At 43.1% G+C, this 22,254-nt stretch overlaps 1 protein-coding gene across 2 annotated transcripts in view; it reads right to left on the minus strand.

Annotated features, from left to right (window-relative positions):
* Nucleotides 1-624: 624 nt before the first annotated feature.
* The window catches only part of EFEMP2 (EGF-like fibulin extracellular matrix protein 2), a 107,215-nt gene continuing 85,585 nt past the window's right edge, over nucleotides 625-22,254 (minus strand). For both annotated transcript variants that reach the window (XM_085625916.1, XM_085625917.1), the window contains exons 10-11: nucleotides 14,413-14,608; nucleotides 625-2,805 (exon numbers count right to left, since the gene is read on the minus strand). In XM_085625916.1, the coding sequence (XP_085482042.1) occupies nucleotides 2,644-2,805; nucleotides 14,413-14,608 (358 nt within the window). In that variant the 3' untranslated portion in view covers nucleotides 625-2,643. The remainder of the gene's footprint in view (nucleotides 2,806-14,412; nucleotides 14,609-22,254) is intronic.

Consider the following 22,254-nt stretch of genomic DNA (forward strand, 5'->3'; position numbering starts at 1 on the left):
TTGCATTGATGCATACGTAAATATTGCATCTCGGGAAATGAAGTTTTTGGAATACAATGATATGATTGTGAAAATAAAACAATCTTGAATATTCAGCAACTGATTGAGAAGCACATTGCGTTATTCATAACCAAGTGAAAAGCTAATTTAGCCACAGACCAGTGCCCAGGGAGACACCCCACGAAGGTGGGGCTGCTACCATTTGGTTTAAAACCTGACTTAGCCATCTTGTCGATGGCAGGTGGAATGTCAGGATAAGTCCACCATGGCTTATTAGCAATGATTTCCCCATTGCTGCTTTTTGATCACTGGATTTTCAGCGATATTCAGGCATTTCGCCGCTATCGCTGGATTTTTTATCGCTTTGGAGTTAGGCGTTGAGGATAATGCGCTAACTCGGCGATGTAATCCAGCGATAGCCGGCGTTATATATCGCAAAGCGCGCTTAGCGCGATTTTGTGTATCGCAGTTTGTTGTTAATAATGCCCCTATGACTCAAAAGCCTTCTTTGAAGAAAAACAACTTGCGCACTTCCAAGGCTAAGCATGTATATCTACAGCCACACATACCATCAAACCATCAAACACATATTTCGTACAATGGAGAGTAATTGAAAACGGTATAATAATTTTACTTTTTTATTAGGTTTCTTTTTGTATTTTTACAAGTTATTTTTTGTAAAACAATGATTATACGAACAACATATTTTACAAACAAAAAACACACTGAGAACGTCTTGGAACTGAATACAGAAAACTAAATAAAACAGTTTGTTGCACAACAGTTTGGTGCTCCCTTTCTTCCCCTCGTGCTCTTTTCCTCTTTTGACATTTTGTGAGCCATACTGCTTGCAGGACAGTCTTGGTTCTTTTTAGAAAGAAAAAAGAAAGAGTGACTTTACTCCGCATCCATGAGTTCATTGGTGGCCACAGAAGAGTTCAATCCCCAATATTTAATTTCTTCAGTTTCCCTATTCAGTTCAATGTTTTATTTTGAAAAAGTGTGAGGCAACTGAAGTGAAAGTTGTGAGTTATGAACCCTGGCTTAATTTTTTCATGTGCCCAAAATCCCAAAATTTGCACAGGAAGAAAATGATTTAATAGGCAACAGTATTAAAGACTAAGGCAGAGAAGGCAGGCGCGCACTTGTTCAAAGGCTCAAAACAAAAAGCTGGGAGCATAATTTGTGGGCAGAAAAACGAGATTAAGACATTTGAGACGAAGCAAAACAACTCAAAGAATGTGAGTTAATTCATGCCACCAAAGGTTGTCAGATATTTTGGACAAATGAGATGCTGGGATTTGGACAAAGAAGATTTGCAAAATTTGGTCTGTTTTTTTGACACATAAGATAGAATATGAGCTATTTGCTAAAACACACCAAAAATATTTTCACAGATAGAAATTAAAAATGAGTACAACTGAATTAATGCTTAGTAATTGAACAGATATAGGTTTCCGAGAGGGCTGCATTCACTGCCACAGAGGGAATGTTGAATAGTTACATTTCTGTGTCTCTCTCAAATGTAAAGTCTTACAGTGATAGCTGGCTAATCCTTTTGAAGTAGTGAAAGTACATGTAAAGCAATTCAAGAGGGAAAAGGGCATAAACCTTGTTAAAAGTTCTTCTGCTCTTTAACTCTTTAAGCCTGAATAAGTCATATGTAAATGGCACCCTCAATGTTCCTGCATGTGGAAGAGACTGGTATTAACGTTAAAGCTAGTCCTCCTGGCCAGGAGTGATGCTGTAGTAATGTTAGCAGCCAGTACAGTACGGGTGGGAGAGGCAGGAAATCCATCTATTGTAACACAAGGCTCAAAAGGCCCCAACTGTGGGGAAACTACTTTATATTCTCAAAATATATAAATATTGGCAAGTCAGGAGTGCTGCTGGGGTAACATAACCCATTGAAAAAGAACAGACAGCCACATACTGCGATTGTAGCCACACCTGCTGGTTAGAAAAAGAAACTGCGGCTCTAGCGGCTGGGGGAATGTCAGAACACGTTATTTTCTTGCAGTGACACCTGCTGGAGAAAAGTAGTGCATCACCTTTAGTAGGGTACAACAAAGGCACATTTCTTTCACAAACCTCTTCCTGATTGTTTTTAAAGGTTTGTAAATAGCTCTGAACAAATCTGAAATTGATGTTCATCTAGGAGGGGAAGGTACAAGAAATTGTAGAAAACAGCTGTAGTTGGGGGGGGAAGGAAAAGTGATTGAAAGGATATTGAACATCTGAAGTGGTCTAGCAGAGTAGCAAAGAGATGTCTTGGCACCTCTCAGCCTGCCACCTCTTTGCTGCAGTCTTTGCAGAACTTTGAGAAGATCGCAGACCATCAGCATGATTAGAAAGAACGTTGTTTCTATATCCAGAGAGATGGGTAAATACGCTGACAATCTGCCATCAGTTCATCAGTGAATGATGGCTTATTTGTAAACCCTGCTCGTGTTACTGTACTTGTCCTTTATAATATAGTATTCAAGTGGGAGGACGGAATACAACAGGGTATTACAAGAGCTATTGTACATGGGAAAGGATAATGAATTCCCTCCCACTATGCACGTTTTTCTTGGGAATGGAAATTTGAACCCCACCAGTGATGACTTATCCATCTTCGTCCACTCTCCAGACTTCTCGCCTTTAGAAAGGATGAGCTCCAACAAAGACCGTGAGTCTCAGCACAGAGCTGGAGCGATAGCTCATCAGAGAGTTGGTGGTTTCCATCTCAAGGTCCAGCACAAACTCTCGTGGTCCCCTGGCAGTCCGTGCTAGCACCAGCATGGCACTGATGTTGTTCATTTGCTGCATAGAGAGTAGAGGGAAGAAACATCAGAAATGGAGACAATAAAATGACTGTACACACCACAAACTCTCTCTTTCACCTCTTCTTTAGTGCCACCTGAATTGATTCGGTTTACAAACCTCCTACAGTCTCGCATTTTCTGGTAACCTGCCTCCTCTGTGTATCACCAATATTGCTGCCTAGCAACTCCGTTAAAACCTTGTTAGGCGAACAAAATTACATTTGTTTTTAAACGGTGACAGCTTCCATTGGGCGAAATATTTGAGTAAAATATAGAAAGGGTGAAATCCCACAATTACGCTCTGCAAATCCCTCCACAAAATTCAGCACATTTCACAATAGATTTCCATGTATGCCAGAACAGGAGTATCCCATGTCCAGCACACCAATTGGCCAAACAAATTAATTGGCTAGGTTTGGAATTTTTGAACACCCTTCCATTTTGAAAACCTATTTCAAATGACTGATGCAAAGTAAAAATAGAATATGCAGTGTACACTTAACGCTGACCACATGTTATTGATAACTAAACGAAAGTTTTGTCAGAGGTTAGTTGGCTGAACGGCCTTTCTTCCAGACTGCAGTGAGAAATTTGGTCCTGAGCTGAGAAATTTGTTTCTGATGATTGCCCGTTTTTCAATGTCCCAGGTTCTGGTCGGGCTTAGTTTAGTTGGAGTCTTATGGGTAAGCTGATTACTGCTACTGCTGAACATCTATTGGAATATTTTAGAATCCAAGACAAAATAATTATAATGCGCTATTGTTGATGTGGAAGTTTGCACGCACTTTCTGCACGCCTATAATGTTAACAGACTATATTTAAATGCTTACATGTTTTTAAAAGTTGTAATACTTACCTTTTCTTAAAGTGTGTTTACCTTTTAATCTGGATGTATTTTTTGTATTTTCCAATTTTGTACATTTTTATGATTTTGCTAAAAGTAAAGTCAGTAACATGCATACTGTATCCTTGTCAGTTACCTTATATTCCACCTTTTCTTCTACTCACTTGCTGTAGAATTTACTCACAATGTTGTAGTATGATACAGCAATAATGTAGGAGTAGGTTAAACCTTTGTTGTGACTGTTATTTACAGCCCCTAGGTTATTTCCATTTGTTAACACGCTTCTGTCTACCCCTCTGCCATTGCTCAGAACTATCACATAATCCCCATTGTGCAATGCGCACTGACTGCACATAACCGCTTACACATGCACCCCTGGCCATGCGAAGAATGAGTAGCTTTGTGAAGCAATTTATGGTCAGACCACAAGCTGCAGAATTTCCACCACAGATTAAGAGAGCCTATAATAATTCGGATAAGGGAAATTAAGAAAACAATTGTTCTTAACAGTGGCTGATGAGCAGTGGAACACATACTGCATCTTGTTTACCTAACTACATTGCAATTGCTCCTTTATGCGGGTCTGAGTATATATTTGCTCTGCTTGCTTTTCAGCATTTTTGAAATTTGAGGTTGATCTTCATGTTTGTGGCTTAGGGTGTTGGCATTCAGTTGCCTTTGCTAGAGCAAAGTATTTTGTGTACATTCATGCATTTATTTTCCTTTTTAGGGGGTTGGATATATATATCTATATATATATTCACTGAAAAAACCATAGGTTTCACATATGTTATAGTTAGCGGAAATTTTACTGATAAAAAACCAATGAAATTCCCCCGTTATAGTTAGTGCAGGCAACTATAACTCACGCGACCGCAATCTTCTGCTGATGCTAATACTGTATTTAGACACTTATTTGCCCATGTCTTCTTCCATACATTTTTAGCTATACATATATTACAAATATTTTTTTTTCATAAAGACACATATGTCATCAGCAGAAGATTGCGGTCGCGTGAGTTATAGTTGCCTGCACTAACTATAACGGGGGAATTTCATTGGTTTTTTATCAGTAAAATTTCCGCTAACTATAACATGTGTGAAACCTATGGTTTTTTCAGTGAATTTGCAAGGTTTTTTAAATGCTAATTCCTAACTATAAGGTGTGTGAAACCTATGGGTTTTTCAGTGAATTTGTACGGTTTTTTAAATGCTAAGTTACTTTACGCCATTCGTGGCGTGCGCGCCCACTTAACGCAGTTCGTTCCGTGCGCGCACGGTGCGCTTCGTGCACCGTGCGCGCACAGTAAGCACGCGGTGCGCTTCGCGCACCGCGCGCCCACTTTACGCAGTTAGTGCAGTGCACGCACGGTGGGCACGCGGTGCGCTACGCGCACCGCGTGCCCGCGTTACGCTAGATGGGCCATGTATGCACGATGCGCTTCGCGCACCGTGCGCACATGGAGGACATATGATGCACTTCGTTTTGAAAGGTAATATTTTAATTTTTCGTAATTTTTATAAGCCATGCACAAATGGTGCCCTTCGGGCACCATTTGCACACGGGGTGGACAGAGTGTGGATAATTTTTTTTTTTTTTTTTTTTAAACATTATAGTTTATCTCAATAGTAATAAGCCATGCACAATTGGTGGCCATCGGCCACCAATTGCACACGGGGTGGGGAGAGTGTGGATAATTATTTTTTTTATATAATTTTTTACCGTACGCGTACGGTAAGCGTAATCGGCGAAATTAGCGAAAAAAAAAACAACCCGTTTTTGGCCTTGGGGGATCTTTGGGGACTCCCTCAACATGGCTATGTGTGTGGGAGCTGTCTAAACAGCCCCTTTACATGTTTTTGTGCTTTGTATTTTCATCTTCACTCTCAGTGCGAGAGAGAAAATGGCGGCCGCCGCTTCCTGGTTTCGGCCGATTCGAATGTTTACTAAGATCTAAGAGCCAATCAGAATCGCGCTCGCGCACGCCACCGTACGCATACGGTAAACGTACCGTAAGCGCACCGTAAGCTGGCTCAGATATATATATTGATTTAAAGGCTATTTTCTCAGAATCTACTGAACAGATTTACACCAAACCTACAAAAGGCACTTCCTTGACCTGAGGACTACCTCTCTGCCAAATTTCAAGTAATTCTGTTCAGCCGTTCGGGCTGTAGCCCTGTCTAAAGGTCCTATGGAAAAATGCATGGGAAAAACGCGTTTTGGGACCCCCCTTTTATCTCAGCCCCGCTTGACGAATCCCCCCGAGACTTTCAGGGTAGGAGCGGAGCGTAGCGCCCCACCTATTTTGAAAAATTCGCGAGGATTCGTCGACCGGCGCCAAAGTTATTCAAAATAGAATGTTGCGGATTTCCTATGGAAACGTGGTCCTAACTATAACTACCTACTGGCGACCGCCAGTAGGTAATATATCTATATCGGCCATCGGGAATGCTGTGGTGGCTGGAAGCAACCTGAACAGAAAGTTGCAGCTGCCATTTTATCGTTCTTGAATGGTTGCCAGGGCTGAAAATTTGTGTGAAAGCTTACATAAGGGGTAGGGTGGAGATACTCTGACCCCATATTTGAGAAATGGGTGTATTAGTGACACAAGTTATGTGTCCAAAGTTATTTTGTTTTTTTATCGCGTATGATATTCGCGACAACGTCAAAATCGTGCGTGCAGCCCCCATGTACCGTTACGGGGAAATTGCAACTATTGCGAAGTCATCACGAATATTAGTGAAAATATATAAAATAATGTATATATATTTGTACACACTCGACAATCACTGTCACACTCATGTACACACTCACTCACACCTTTACACCCATTCACATACCCACACCCACACTTATACATCCAGTCGCATACCCACTCAAATACTCATGCCCTCACTCACATACCCATTAAGGTACTTATGCACCCACTTACCGACTCACTCGGAGAGTGACACGCCCATGTACAGACCGACTCAGAGGCTCATGCACCTACTTAGAGACTCAGTCATAGACTCATGCATACAGTCTCATACCTACTTAGAGACTCCTAAACCCACTCACACACCTACCTGGGCACTCATGGACCCACTCAGATACTCATGCACCCACTTACAGACTCACTTGGAGAGTCATGCACCAATGTACAAAACCACTCAGACTCATGCACCCACTCGCAGACCCACTCATATATGTTCTCACAGACCCACTGAGGCACTCATACACCCACTTACAGACCCACTCAGGCACTCATACACCCACTCACACACCCATACAGTCACTCTCACACTCAGTCACAGACCCTCTCAGAGACTTATGGACTCAGTCAGTCACTCATATACTCAGAAACTCACACAGCCACTCACAAACTCAGTCAGATATACACGCACTAACTCACTCACCCAGTGAAGGCTCATGCAGCCACTCACAGACCCACCCACTTTCCCTTTCAATCACATACCACTCAGACACTCATGCATGAACCCATTCCCTCCCCACTCAGAGACTTATGCTTTCCCTCACAGACCATTGAGACACACACACTGTGAGAAGGTGGCCTGGTATATGCTGTCCACTGATTAAAGTGAGCACCTTGTACCAGTCCACACAACCCTTATGATGTATGTGGTCAAAGATAACCTTTAGTAAGCTATCCTAGTGGTAGCTGTGGAGAGCAGCCTTCAGGCTTAATCTTGCAGGAATATAAAGCAGCTTGTTTTACCAGAATATCACCTCCTAAATGACTAAATTAAAGGAGAACCACACAGTAGTTGTATAAAAATATGTATTTATTAATATAACGCTCTCTAGTAGTCACTATACAAGATTAGGCCACAAACACACAATTCTGAATCAATAGGACATTCGTAAGTAGCAAATTCCACAGCGGGCTACAGGGGGAGACCGAACCATATACTAAAAAAATGGTATAACAATACCGACTTGACAAGACAGATTGCCTACAGCATGTGGAATCTCTGGGACCCCAAGGAACCACCCAGATGAGTGACACAGGAAGCCCACGGAGGACGGGTGCAGTGAGGAAACATGACTGCGTGCTCCGAACAACTCTATGGGAAAGTCATGGTTGCAAAGTTACAGTTTAAGGACACTTCTACGAGGACTTCCAGCAAAACGTTTGGGACATAGGATGTTCTAAGGCCAACCCACCAGTGAGTACCGAGGTACCTGTGTTACCTATCCCAGAGGAGCCGGGTGCATAGGGGTCAAGTGGTGTCGGAAACCTTAGTCGTTTTCAATGGAGAGTTGCAAAGAAGTTCTACTGCTGGGAAGGCGAAGAGTGTCCGGTGGAATCCAAGCTTGGATTCTAGTTGAGAAGAACCTGAAAGCAGAGGTGATAGAGTCTGGGTCACTTCAGCTGACCAGGCGCTCGGTAGTCGAATGCCCACCAATGTCGGATGCTTCAGGTGTGAAGAAGGGTAGCTTGACTCTGCAGCCACGGGGACCAGGAGATGTCGAGGATGACCAGGATCCGGAAGTGACCTGTCCCACAAAGGATGTCAAGTGCTGAGGGGTCGATGTCCGGCTGGAGCACCAATAAGCCTTGGCAAACGCAACCCACGCAGTTAGAGTAAACAGGTTACGGTGTGGACCAGCAAGGTCCAGGGGACTCCCCAAGCAATGGAGAGTCAGGGCACATCTGGAGCAACCAGGTAATTTCAAGAACAAACAAGGTGACCCTCACCAGGACCCACAAGCCAACAGACCAGGGATCGCGAGGAGACCTCAAGCTAGTTTGCAAAGTACCAGCCCACAGGACACTCTGTGAGTGGAGGCCGGATATCTTCAGTTCAATTACTGCTCAGGGTCAGGACTACACGGAGTCCAATGCACAAGCTCTGGAATTGTCAACAATCATATGCACTTGCAAATGTACGTAGTGCACAGGGGTTCGGGTTGCACGGCCCCCACAAGGGCTACTGGTCTCAGAATTGCTGAGAGGTCAGATCTACCTCAGGGACCTTCGGGAACCCACCCCCTGTGTTTCTGAAATCTTCGGAGTCCTCAGGAGCTTGGGAGAAGCAAACTGGTCAAATGCATTTAGGTGCCTGCTTTTGCAGGGGAGTAACTCCTTTACTCCAAGAGAGATTCTTCAGTAGTCCAGCGTCGTGCAGGCACTCAAAGTACTTGGTTTCTTCTTAGCAGAATCTTGTCCAGGTAAAATCTAAAGTTCTGTAGCCAGGTAACCCACTTTATACCCATGGGAAGGGGTTGGAAAGATTCTGGGGACCCTCCTAGGGGAAGGGCAGGACAGAGGGGTGGCTACACCCATGTCCTTTGTCCAGTTTCGCGCAAGAGCAGGAGCCAATGGCACCCAGAACTGGTTTGAGCTGGACTATGCAGAGGGACACCAAATGTGCCCCCAGTGCAGGCTTTCTGGCACTCTCAGACTGCACCCACACAGCCCCAAAACACTGAACCCTGTCTGGGAGGTGGTCACACCTCCCTGTGACAGGATGCCTATTGTCATGCCTTCTTCTGCTCGAGCTTGGCTCCGCAGCAGGAGAGCAGAATCATGTCTGTGGCTGGAAGCATCCATTTTGTAATGCCCAGGTCGAGAAAGATGGTACCGGGTAGACCGGTGACCCACACATGTCCCTTTGGAAGGATGGAATCATACCTCCCACACCAGTAACAGGTGTGGAGGTATGATTCCAAAGTGTTTGACACCAAACACAACATGTTTCTAAGCAGCCGTTTTAAAGTTAGCATTTACAGCGAGGTTATAATGCACTTACACATATATGTCTGGCTGCATCACAGACAACCCCGGAGAATGGTCTCCGAAAGGCTGCAGAGGGGCTCTGCTCAGGCAGGGGCACCCTATCACGTAAGACCCAGCACCCTGCCTTCAGCATTGATAAGGCCTGCCATGGGGTGACTGATAGGTTTTTAAGTGTGGTGATTTAGATAGATATAGTGAACCCATATCTTAGTAAGTGGTGCAAGCACCATCTTACACAGTCTGCTGTAGCAGGCCTGTTGTGTCATTTTGAATGGCCTCTCAGGGGTGGCATAAAATATGCTGCAGCCCATGGGAGGCCTCTGGGGTACCTATGCCCTGGGAACATGGTGTACCATATACTAGGGACTGATACGGGTACCCCAGTATCCAATCTAGAGTGTACCTTAAGTACAAACATAGCAATTTAAGGGAGAAAGCAGATAGGCAGGGGTCTTGTATAGCAGGATCCAAGTCAGAATAGTCCAAAAACAGTGTGATATCAGCAAAAATTGGGGGTAACCATAAGAAGCAGATAGTTCTTTCCTACACACACACACACACTCATACATCTCCTCACCTACCCACTCAGACACTCACACACCAATACAGTCACTCACACAGCCACTCATAGACTCACACAGAGACTTTTGCACCCAGTCAGTTGTACACTTAGGGACTCATGTACCCACTCACAATCGCACTCTGAGACCCACACACCTACTGATACAACTGCTCAGACACACACTGCCAGCCATAGATCCATTGGGAGACTCATGCACTCACTCACAGGCCACTCACACTCATGCACCCACTCGCTCACCTACTCAGACACACACTTAGACACTCATGAATCCACTCACAGATCCAGTCAGACAGTCGTATACTTACTTAAAAATTCACAAAGGCACTCATGAGCCTACTCACAAATTGAGAGACTTACGCAACCAATCACAGACCCATTATGACACTGATGCACCCACTCATAGATGTACTGAGGCAGTCACACATTTTGTTACAGAAGTATTGATAGACTGATGCACCGCCTCACAGATACTCTCAAATACTTAAACAGTGAATGAGAGACTTAGTGATACAGTGATGCATGCAGTCATAGATTCACTGAACACGTTATGCACTGTGTTATTGAGCTATTAAGGGAGTTGGACATGCTTTTATACAGTCATTTAGATAGTAATGTGTTTAGTCTGTTGGTTATAATCCATTTTGCAGTTCTAAATTTTGAATGTTGTGGTGGCTACTGAATGTCTGCCTTTGTTTTGTCATTTTACGACGTATTTGCGGTGACCGCGGCTACCGATATTATCGTGACGCCCGGTGTCAACGGGAAAACAGAAAAGTGGTTTAAATGCTTGTTTTTTTTATACAAACTCCCTACAAAAATTTGACTTTAAATAGGGCAGTAATAAACCCCCAGTGTCTAAAATACTGTAAAATGTGGGCATATATGTGTTTTACACAGCTTAAAAAAGGCGCAATCGTCGCGGTTACTGTGAAGTCATTGCAACTCTGGGCATCATTGCGAAAATAGGAAGTAGGGTTTAAACAGTTTTTAAAAAGTTACTAGTAATATATGTGTACAAACATGTTCTATAAGTTAGTAATGTGTGTATTGTAGTAGTTAGAATACATTTTTTAAGTTATAATGTTTTAATTTGGTGGTGATCGTTGGATGTTTGCATTTGTTTTGGAATTTCGCAACATGATTGCGATCATCAACTGATATTAAGCCCCAAATGTGGATCATACAATGTAATATGTATAAATATGTGTTATACACTTCACCAAAAACCCGTCTTCATCGCGGTTACCAACATCATAGCGACTTCCAGCTTCGCCGTGATCACGCAAAACACCAAGTAAAAGGCTTTTAATTGAAAAATTCTTCCAAAAGTTAGGTTTAAACAGTATATCAATAAATAACTTGTGTCAAATATAAAATTAAAATATGTGTAAGTATGTGTTTCTGAGTTTTTAAAAAACATAACGCACTTCGCAGCTACCGATGGCGACATGGTCTACAGAGTCACCGCAAATATATAGAACACCACATTGAAGAGGTTTTTTCACAAAACCATCACACAAACTCAAATATAAACTCTACATTACTAAACAACTGGTGTCTGCTATTAAGTAAAATCTGTCTATATATATGTTTAGGACTTCCTCAAAAGCATGCGCCTTTCGCAATCCCATTGCGGTTATCGCGACATCTTTGCGAATATGAAAAATGGAAAGGAAAAACAAATATGCTTATTATTCCACTGAAGAAAATACAAGGTTATAAAAATACACGTTATAGAGCCATTTTAGATAAAAAATACAATTTAAAAACATTAAAAATTCAATAAAAAAACATAGGTTACATGGACATTATAGTTGGGGCAAAAGAATCTGAAAAACCTTTGAAAAAAACCAAAGGTTACAGGGACTTTATAGTTAGAAATTAGCATTTTTAAAAAACGTAGAAACTCACTGAAAAAAACCAAAGGTTACAGGGACGTTATAGTTAGGAAATGGAATTTTAAAAAAAATCTTAGAAATTCACTGAAAAAAACAAAGGTTACAGAGACGTTATAGTTCGGGTCAGGTTTCACTCGTACAAAACCGGTGAAATTCAGCCATTGTAGTTAGCTGAGCTAACTATAACTTGCGCCCCGGCAATGCACTGTTTATGACCTAACATATTACATCACTGATGACATGGTCAGTGACATCACTGATGACATGTCAAATGACATCACTCATGACATCATCCACAGAATCTCTGATGCACCCACTCACACCCCATATAACCTTTCATACACCCACTCCAACTTCCACACTACCATTCTCAAAACCATTGACACACCAATACCAGTACTTATACACCCGCTCACTGATTCATAGGTCTAGTCACACATCCACATAGTTACCCTTACAGCCACTCATACACCAACTGACTCACTAATACAGCCACTGATATATCCACTTGTATACCTGTACAACCACTCACACACTGTTAGTCACTCATAGAGCTACTCATACACCTACTCACTCACCTATATAGTCATCACACAACTATTTACTCCCCTATACGGTTATATGTACACCCACTCACTTATTCATACAGATACAAACACATGCTCACTCACCTATACAGTCACTCACACAAGCACATACCCATACAGCCACTATCACAATCCCTCACTCACTTATACTGCCTTTCACATATCCAGTTACTCACCCATATACCACTGACACAGCCATACACACACTCAGTCACCTATACAGCCCCTCAATTATGCACTCACTAGCCCATACAGCCACTGACTCACCCACCCACTCATCCATGCAGGTAGTCGTACACCCTCTCACCCACCCACACAAACACTCATATACCCATACAGGCACTGAGACAACCAACCAATCACACATACAGCCACTCACCAACCCATTCAGCCACTTAGACACCATCTGACAGACTGATACAGACATTCAGACAACCTAGTTAATCACCCTACACGGCGGAGCAGGAGAGACGAAATACGGTGGCAAACAGCTGACCTTGAAAACAAGAGTGCGTGCGGGCAGCTGTTCTCACTCCCCCGCCATTTCGAGTTTACTAATTTAATAAACTCGGTTCCTCTCGAAAGGCGAGGGGCTCCACTTAAGGTGACATTTTCCTTTTATCCTCTAAATTGGGAGGAGGAAGGTTCTGCACCTAGGGATTATAGTGGTGAGCAGTCCTGAGGAAAGCCGGGTTATTATTTAGTGCTGGCTGAAACATGTTGACATTTATGCAGAGTGGTGGGGTTGGAATCTCATTATAAGCTCTCCAACCTGCCACCCACGTTTTTGTTTTGAACTTTTGGACGGGGCACCTAATATTAAAATTGTAATAAGGATCTCCCGGTACCATTTTTATATCACTTACTATCACCTGTTCTGCACTGTTAGCTCACCTATGGTTGCACTTCACATTGTATGTTGTATTGTCTTCCCTTCCCTATTGCTCCACCTCCAGTTTGGCTGGCGCAGAGGTGTGTTAGCAGCCCTATGATGAAGCATGACACAGCTTGCTGTGTGTGAGGGCAATTTTATAAAATTGGTGCATTTCCACACACTTATTCATCTCCACGTAGCTTTTCAATCCCTCTTCTTTTTGTGATATTTAATTATTGAGCGGGAGGTCGAAGAGGGTTCATCCTCCCACCCCTCTGTACTTTGTGTGTTTTAACCTAGTTAATCACCCATACATTCACTGAGACACCAAATCACCCACTTACACAGTAAATCATGCACCCACTAAATCATCCATACAGGCACTCATACATCCACTGATTCATCAATAAACTTTGGTATATATTTATTTAACACTCAAACATTTTAAAAACACTCGCAGTCACTGGATGATGTCATCAGTGATGTCATTTGAGATGTCATAAGTGATGTCTTCGGTGATGTCACTGACCATGTCATGAGTGATGTAATATTTGAGGTCATAAGCAGTGCATTGTGGGGGCGCAGGTCATAGTTAGCTCAGCTAACTAGAACTGCTGAATTTCACTGGTTTTGTATGAGTGAAACCTGAGCCTAACTATAACGTTTCTGTAACCTTTGTTTTTTCAGCATATATATATATCATCAATCCGCTTGTTTCGTTCCATGCAGAGGAAAGGATGGACACGGACCCTAGTTAGCTGCTGCTGTGAGTTTATTGCCAACAATCCGCCATGACACGTTGTTGTTACTTGGTACTAGTCTACAACTCTGGGATGTGTGTGTCTGTTAATGTGTGTGAAGATGAGGCAAATTTACCCTCTCACCTTGGTATACAACTGCATCATACTTTACCTCTTTACAATCACCTAATACCTTTATCTTATTTCCTTACCCTCTCATAGTTGTGTTTAGTTAGTGTTAAACGTATTATTGCTCTTTTTCAGTGTTGGTTTTCTCCCTGGTAGTATTCACCTTCCTTCTCTCATCTTTTAGCCTGAGCTAACATCCTCACCCGTATGTAGAAGTCTCCTTGCTCATTTCCGGCACGGATCTTGAAAGAGTTGTAAGCCCCTGGATGCACACTGGTCGCTTGGATCTGGAAGATGTCAGATGGAACACTCCGGTCTGCTGTGATGCTCATGTAGCGATACACAATGGAGGAGGGCTGGTCGCGGCATGCTATGTTTGAGGTGGGGCACAGGCAGCGGCTGCATATAGGAGATAAGAGGAGTGAGAATGATAAACACGAATACTCTGCATTGTTTTAAAAAAGAACAAAAAGGTCAATTATCCATCTGCATGAATTAATTTCAATTTTTAATTGAATGGTGTAGTTCTATAATAATATTAAATGGTGTAGTCCTATATTCATATTAGTTAAGCTTAAATAATTTGTGTTAAAATTGCATAAGTCACATGGAAGGCAGCGCTGAGCGTCGCAACAAATTTGCGAATCCTCCCACATGGGGGGAAAACAGTTCTGGGCATTTCTTTGCTCATTAGGGGTCCCTCACAGAGCCCTATATTGTACCTATGGAGGTCAGGGTATATATATATATCTATATCCATCCTTCCATATCCCAATAGGCTGTTTTAGTTCGGGGATTGACGATTTTGCGGATGGATGAAACTTGCCCAAAAAAAGGTTCATCCACCTCAGGTCCTTCCTGGAAGGGTTTGGTGTGATTCATGTAGCAGGGCCCGGGAAGGAAGGGGAGGGGTCCCAAAATGCAAAATGTTAGCCATGTCACTCTTTTGAAGGTTAGCATAGGTTAAAGTGATGCTATAGTTACGTATGCTAATAATATCTTACTTTACATAAATAAGAAAACCTTAGAAATTTTCGGGAAAAAAACAAAGATTAAAGTGATGTTTTAGTTAGGGGAAAATGTTGGTAAAAACATAACATCTTAAACTCAAACATTGAAGTTCACCAGTAATACTTAACTTAAGAACCTGTAAGTCCCGCTCTAGCCATTCCATTCCATTCGGAAACTTTTCTCATGATGCTTTTCCCAAGTTTTAGGTGGAGACTAGCTCCTTTGTATGGAGCACTTTACAATACACCAACAGTATAAAACTGGTCACCTCATGTATCTTATTTCTAGGAGAGTTTTTAAGCATAGAATTAGCATAGTGACATCCACGCTGATCTAGAAAAGTGACCAAGTCTTTTTTTCTTTATTTTAGCTGCAAGTCTTTAAGCATATAATTAGCTAGTGCAATCCATGCCAAGCTGATAAATGACAAAAGCCTTTTACCACTCCAGGCACAGCATTACAGCTTCGGACTGGCACAATACCATCCAAGCCAATCTGGAATGAATAAACGCTGTTCCTGGCATATGTTTCTCTCTCATTACAGCTTATCAGAGAGACATACATTTGTTGAGACACAACGGGCACCCAATAGAAGTCAGAGCAATACACTTTCAGGCTTAGAATGATGCATAAATTATGCAAAAAAGGAGGTAGAGATTCCTGGGAAGTTTACACATTTTAGGTAGAAAGCAGTTCCTTTATATGGCACACTCTGCAAAACCTCTGACACTCTAAAACTGCCCATTTCAAATGTATGTTTCTCTAGCAGAGTTTTTAAGCATACATAATGCCGTCCACACAGAGCTAGAAAAGTGATATATATGTTAAAAAAAAGGTTTATATTTTCTATTCTGTTCAATGTCATCCCCTCATTGTTACCATGCCTGTCAAGCATGCTTGTTAAAGATACCCAGTCAGGCGAACTGACCCAAGACATTTTTGTGCCTCTGGCTGCGATCCCAGTACCAGAACAAACTATGATACCTTTTGGTGAGGTAAGGCAGTTGGTAGGTGTCACTGCCTCTCAGCCACACATCTAGTTGAACACCGTAAAGGATGCCTCTTGCAGGCCACTCAATTGGTCTACCTTTGGCCTCACCCTTTCATCGCTGCACTATATCTATTTTGCCTCAGAGCAATATTATTATTTTTTAAAGCAAAGTACAGCTTGATAGAACAAGTGTAGTTTAATGTGTTTTTTTGCAGCCGGAGTTCTGAATTGGCATCTCCATTTTGGACAAACTGTGCGATCTTGAACTCACCCGTTTATATTTCTGTGCTATTATTCAAATGAGGTGTGCTTCTAAACATCCCCAGCGTAGTTATATGTGCTTTATACGAAGTATTCATAGTTTTGGGGGGATGAAGTGATAATTGAAGATGCCAGTACGGTAATGCTAAAATAAAAAAATAAAATTATTATGCACAGAGGAAATATTCATCAATGGAACATTGGTTTGGAGGGATTTTAACTATATTTCATATGGTATCTCCAATTGTAGATGTAAAATTCATTCATATAATGGGTATGGTGCTTATTTTGTCTCATGGGGTGCTGGAAATTAAAATCATTCCTGGCAAAAATGTTCAACTCAGTTCCACACTGTAGGAGAACTCAATCAAACCCCTGCACTGGGGGCATGTCTGGTTCACGGCAGCCTCCAGCAGAACGGCCAATATAGCCCTGCAATAAGGAGTGCAAAACTGAAACTGAATTCAGTCTCCACTTCCGTTAATTCAGATTTTTCTTTTTTTTTTAAATCACAATCATTTAGGATGAAAGAAAATCATAAGACATCCCTCAATATGCTCTGATTGCCGATTTTATTGCTGTGGATAAGACCAAGTTGTTGGCTGTAGATGCAGGATATTAGGATCCAAATCTTGTATTCCACACTTGAACAAACTGAGTGATTCAGGCAAAATTACTTTCTCCCTGGACTTTAGTTCTAATTCAGGTCAGGACTGTTGTTGCTTGACATGTAACACCTACTACTAGGCGCTGTATGAAAACAAAATCCAAGACCACAATATCGGTTTTTTTTCTCAGTCCTGTTAGTACTCAGAAAACCAGGACTTGAAAGGTGGGCTGCATGGTATTTACTAAATTAATTGTGTGTGTTTTGTTGCTCCAATAGAGTTTTATCAGTTCTCAGTCCCATAGAGGCATGTCTTAGTAAATGTCATGCAGGTCTTGCATTTTGCCCACTGCATTTGGCTTGACTTTCGGACTAAATATGCACTTTCACTGTCAAACATTTTACTGCGGTCAAGGGGAGGCAAGCATTTTTTTAAGTTGTCTTTGCATAGTGAAGGTATTTAGTGGGGCAAACTCCAGACATGCAGAGTGAATGTGAAAACTCATGAACGACACATTAACTGGAAACTCGATACATGCCGTCGAAGAACACATCCCTGATAAGCACAAGTAATTTCATTTCTGTGTGTCTGTACATTGTTTACCTCCAAATGGAGCAGAATTCCATTGTGAGTCGTACTATTAGAACTTCAGGTTCTTACTAGTGGGTTTTTTTTTTTTAAACAAAACCGGACAGAGAACCAACTAGGCAGGAGGCACCAATTACAGAGGTTAAACCAGAGAATTACTTCCACCAAAAACAAAAATCCTTTAGTGTTTTTCCGTATGTTCAAGCCATATCAGGTTAAGAACACAGTACCCATTTCTTGGCACTCACCCACGTTACCTGATGGAGGCCTTTACAGGACTCTTAAATGAGTGCCAGCAATTTTGAGGAGCAGTGGGGGACCGTTCCTGAATATTAAAGAAAACTAACACCCACATAAAGTACTGACAGCTCTGTTGCTGGTTTGAAAGCACCAACTACTCTCTGTTGATTCACATCACGAACATATCAACGTGTCTGCACGTCACGCTTCCCAGTCCCAAACCCAGGCATTGGAGAGACATTCATTGAGGGACATCATTTTCCATGGGCAGTCACTCTTACAGTCGCCATTTCACTTCAATTGACAGGTGCTTCCTTCCTTGCTGCACTGATAACTTTATCATATTTTACCCTTAATTAGTGGTCCTTCTATGTGAGAGCAGTTGTCCCCACAACCTAAATCTTTCCTTCTGAGGAATTCCTACCCCACTCCTGCTCTTTATGAGGTTCCTCGCAGTATCATCTCGTTCTTGCACAGTTCCACTGAGAACGGCACGTCTATGCTTCTGATGCACACTCATGCCCGTCTCACAGTTGTTGTTCTGATGGATATGTCTAACCACAGATGCCTCACCTTTAGAATATTCACCAGGCGCTAGACTGGATCTGGACGTTTTCTTACCAATGCTTCTGTGAGCTACAAGGTGGGGCCGTACAGCTCTGTGTTCTGCACTGCCCCAGAAGTGGCGGAACGGAGCCAAATGTAAGCGCCACCCCTGCACGCCAATATTAGTTATTTTCTTTCTGAACCTTTGAATGTGAATTCAGAGCTCTATTCCCACTTTCATTGGTCCTTCAACAACTCTCAAAAAAAAATTCAATGTGCAAGGGAACGAAGCCCCCTCCAAAACTAAAGGCTTCAATCCCTGCCATGACTGCAGAAAACAGATGCTGGTCACGGACCCACATGATATGTGTTTCTGGAGATCAGGCTCGGGCACAACTCCAAGTCGTGGGATGAGTGCGCTCTTGTGCGTCTTAAGGCAATGTAAGACTGTGAAGGGAAGCTGTACAGCACTGAACACAGGAAAAAGTCACAGGCCTTGAGTAAGTCGCTGTCATTCCTAGTCAAGGGTGCGGATGCGCTCCAGAGGCCAATTCCACGAGAAGTCATCTTTGCAGTTGAAGTCCAAGTGAAACCAGAAGAAAGCAAAGTGGGAGTCAACCCCATACCGCCACTCTCTTTCAAAAGAGAATTTGCGAGGACATCAAGGTGCCCCTCAATCTCACTCCTAATCTTGGACTGAAGTGCCAATTCCGCAGTTGACCCCGATGCACCATGAGTTTCCTGGGCTACTGGTGCCACCACCACAGGTCGTGCTGCATATCTTTGGCAGTCTCTCAGTCTCCTCTGGTGCACCTTCAGTCCCCAAAGATCCTCACGCCCTCTCCCCAGTCAGATTACTATCAGCAGATCTGTCCTTTGCATCATCCCAATGCCATGGACCTTTCACAGGCTCCCGTGCAGATTTCCATCCGGTATCCAAGACCTGCATCTGTCCTTCCTTCATCAACATTGAAGCTGATGCCGCCTGTGCAGAATCTACAATCTGGTGCGGACTCTGGTGTCTGGCTCTGAACCGGCTTCGACTCGACCCAGACTGAGGTCACGCTCTGAATCCACTACAGTGCTCCTGTGTACTTTCCCTGATACAGGTATGAATTTGCTTCTTGGGACTCCAACAGAAGGGAGTGCTTCCTTTGCTGTGGTAATTTGATGAGCAGCTGAGGTCCTGGACCTACAACCGTCTTCTGCTGATGTCAAGACAAATGTCCTTACAGAAGTTTTGCAACCTGGGCCCTTTTCATTGGAGCCTTTGCTTCCAATCAGCGAAGATCTCTTGGTCTATACCATGTTTTTGTCAGCCAGTGAGTTGGCATGTAGCCAAGGGCCACAGGCCGGCTCCTGGTGAACCTGATTTACTTGTACAGTATCCTGCAACAGAAAGTATGGTGGTCCAGCCTTCCACTCCAAAAGTGAACCACAATTCCTTCCCTATGACCCCCTAGGACAGGAAGTCGAAGGGGATTCGGACATTCGAAAAACAAATGTTTTTCTCTACTAGTCTGGTATTGCGGTGAGTTAATTGGGCTGATGTATGCAAGCCACCTGGGGCATGGCCATCTAGATTTTGCTGGTGATCCCAGAAGAACGTAGTTCCTCCTTGCCTAATACCATTCATGATAATCAAGATGCGGCCAAATAAGTGATTCATGATGGCCTGGACACTACTGATTGTCTGGGACGAGTGGCTGGCACCAATGTAATGGTCCTTAACCATGCATGAATACAATCCACAGGTTTCCCAGGAAACATACAGACCTCCCTTATGGATATGCCATTTTCAGTTTGCTGTCCTCCTCTTCGGTCTCACCCGTGGCCCGCCGATATTCACGAAAGTGACAGCAGTGGTTCCTACCCATTTTTGAAGGTCGAAGAAACTAGTTTGGCTGGCTAATGTAGGCGGGCTGGCCACAGTCAGTTGTAGACAGACAATAGTAAACTTCCTGAAATCATTGGGGTTCTTGATTAATGAGCTGTAGTGGCACCGAACTCCTTTGCAGAGCCTTTTTTTTTTAATATGAACTGTCTTAGGCACTTCTCAGTTCAGCGCCTTCCCTCCATTGTAATGAGTCCAGAACATTTGGGCTATGATCCCAGTATTTCATCCTCGGGCCTGAATCTCAGTGAGAGTAGCTCTGAGGCTTCTTGGCCTTTTAGCCTCCAGCATCTTCCTTGTCCACTACTCCACACAGCATATGCGGGCTCTGCAATGAAATCTCAAGTTCCAGTGGGCCTAGCACCAGGGAACCCTGTCAGATGCCATTCAGATTTTGGAGGGGACTGTGCATGATCTACAGTCGTGGCCAATCGAGTGCAATTGGACTAGCAGCAGACCCCAATTTCTTCCCCACCTAGAGCTGATGGTGATGACAGATGTGTCACTGCTGGGTTCATGTGGCCATCTGGGAGAGGTAGAGATCAGAGGATTTTGGTTCCCGACAGAAACCCAACTCCAAAGCAGTCTATTAGAGTTTGGGGCAATTTATCTGGTGTTGAAGGGCTTCCTGCTGGCTATAAGGGAGGCTAGAAGTTCTAACAGACACCACCATCATCAAGTGGTACTGTAATAAGCAGGGTTATGGGGGGTCCTGGGTTCTGTGACAAGACGGCCTGCACGTCTGAAGATGGCTGGAATGGCATTTCCCAGGTCATGAACCCCATGGTGGGATCCTTGAATACTAGGGTGGAAAAGCTCAGCCACCAGTGTCTGGCAGATCAAAAGTGGCCTCTGCTTCCTGAGGTGGCGCAGAGCATTTTCTGGCAGTGGAAAGAACCCTAGCTAAATCTTTTCACCACCATCGAGAACGAGTAATGTCAACGGTTTTGCACGTTGTGGTTCTATGTAAAGAGACTCACTGGATATTAATTCCATCTTGAAGCTATCTTCCCGCCTCTACCTTGAGTTCTGAAAAAGATCAGTAATGATGACACCCAAATCATCCTAGTGGCTCCACAGAGGATCATAAAGGTGTGGTGCCCACATTTTCTGGGTATCTGCCATTCAATCAGGCTATCACTTTGGGAAAATATTGTGTTGCAGGGCAGGGTTCTTCACCTGAACCTGCCCGATCTCTACCTACATGTGGGGAGATTGAGCAATGGTAGTTAACTCCATTTGATCTGCCACATGAGGCGGTTCATGTCCTTATTTCCGCCAGGCGTCCCTTTATGAAGTCTATTTAAAACGGGCATTAGGACACATTTGTGGCCTGGTGTAGAGTTAGCAAGACAAGCCTTTTACATGCTAAACAGATTTTCTGCTGTTTATTTTGCCTTTGTCCCTGAAAGCTCTTTCATTGGGCACTATTAGAGGTTATTTGTCGGCCATTTCAACCTTGTTATGTTTATCAGACTGACTTTGTTTAAATCACCTGTTGTGATACAGTTCATTAAAAGTTTGATACACATGCTCCCTCCCAAACCTTTTGTAATGCCACAGTGGGATCTTATCTTGGTCTTAACTTTTTTCATATGTTTGCACTTCCGGACGATGCACAGCTGCTTGTTGTTACTCCTGACTCAAAACATTGTCTTCCTCATTGTGATCACATCAGATTGTTGTAACAGTAAATTCCAGGCACTGTTGTTGCCCTACACCACCTTTTTCTTTTACGGACATACTGATTCTAAGGTCTTGGGTGGCCTTCTTGCAAAAAGATGTGACACCTATCCAGTGTTGTTTGCCAGCTTCACCCAATGAAAGAGAATAGACTTCATCAGTTGGACCCCAACAGAGCTTTAAACTTTTACATCAACTGTATCAAGGACCATAGGATTGATAA

Source organism: Triturus cristatus, chromosome 9 (assembly GCF_964204655.1).
Source record: "Triturus cristatus chromosome 9, aTriCri1.1, whole genome shotgun sequence".
Lineage (NCBI taxonomy): Eukaryota > Metazoa > Chordata > Amphibia > Caudata > Salamandridae > Triturus > Triturus cristatus.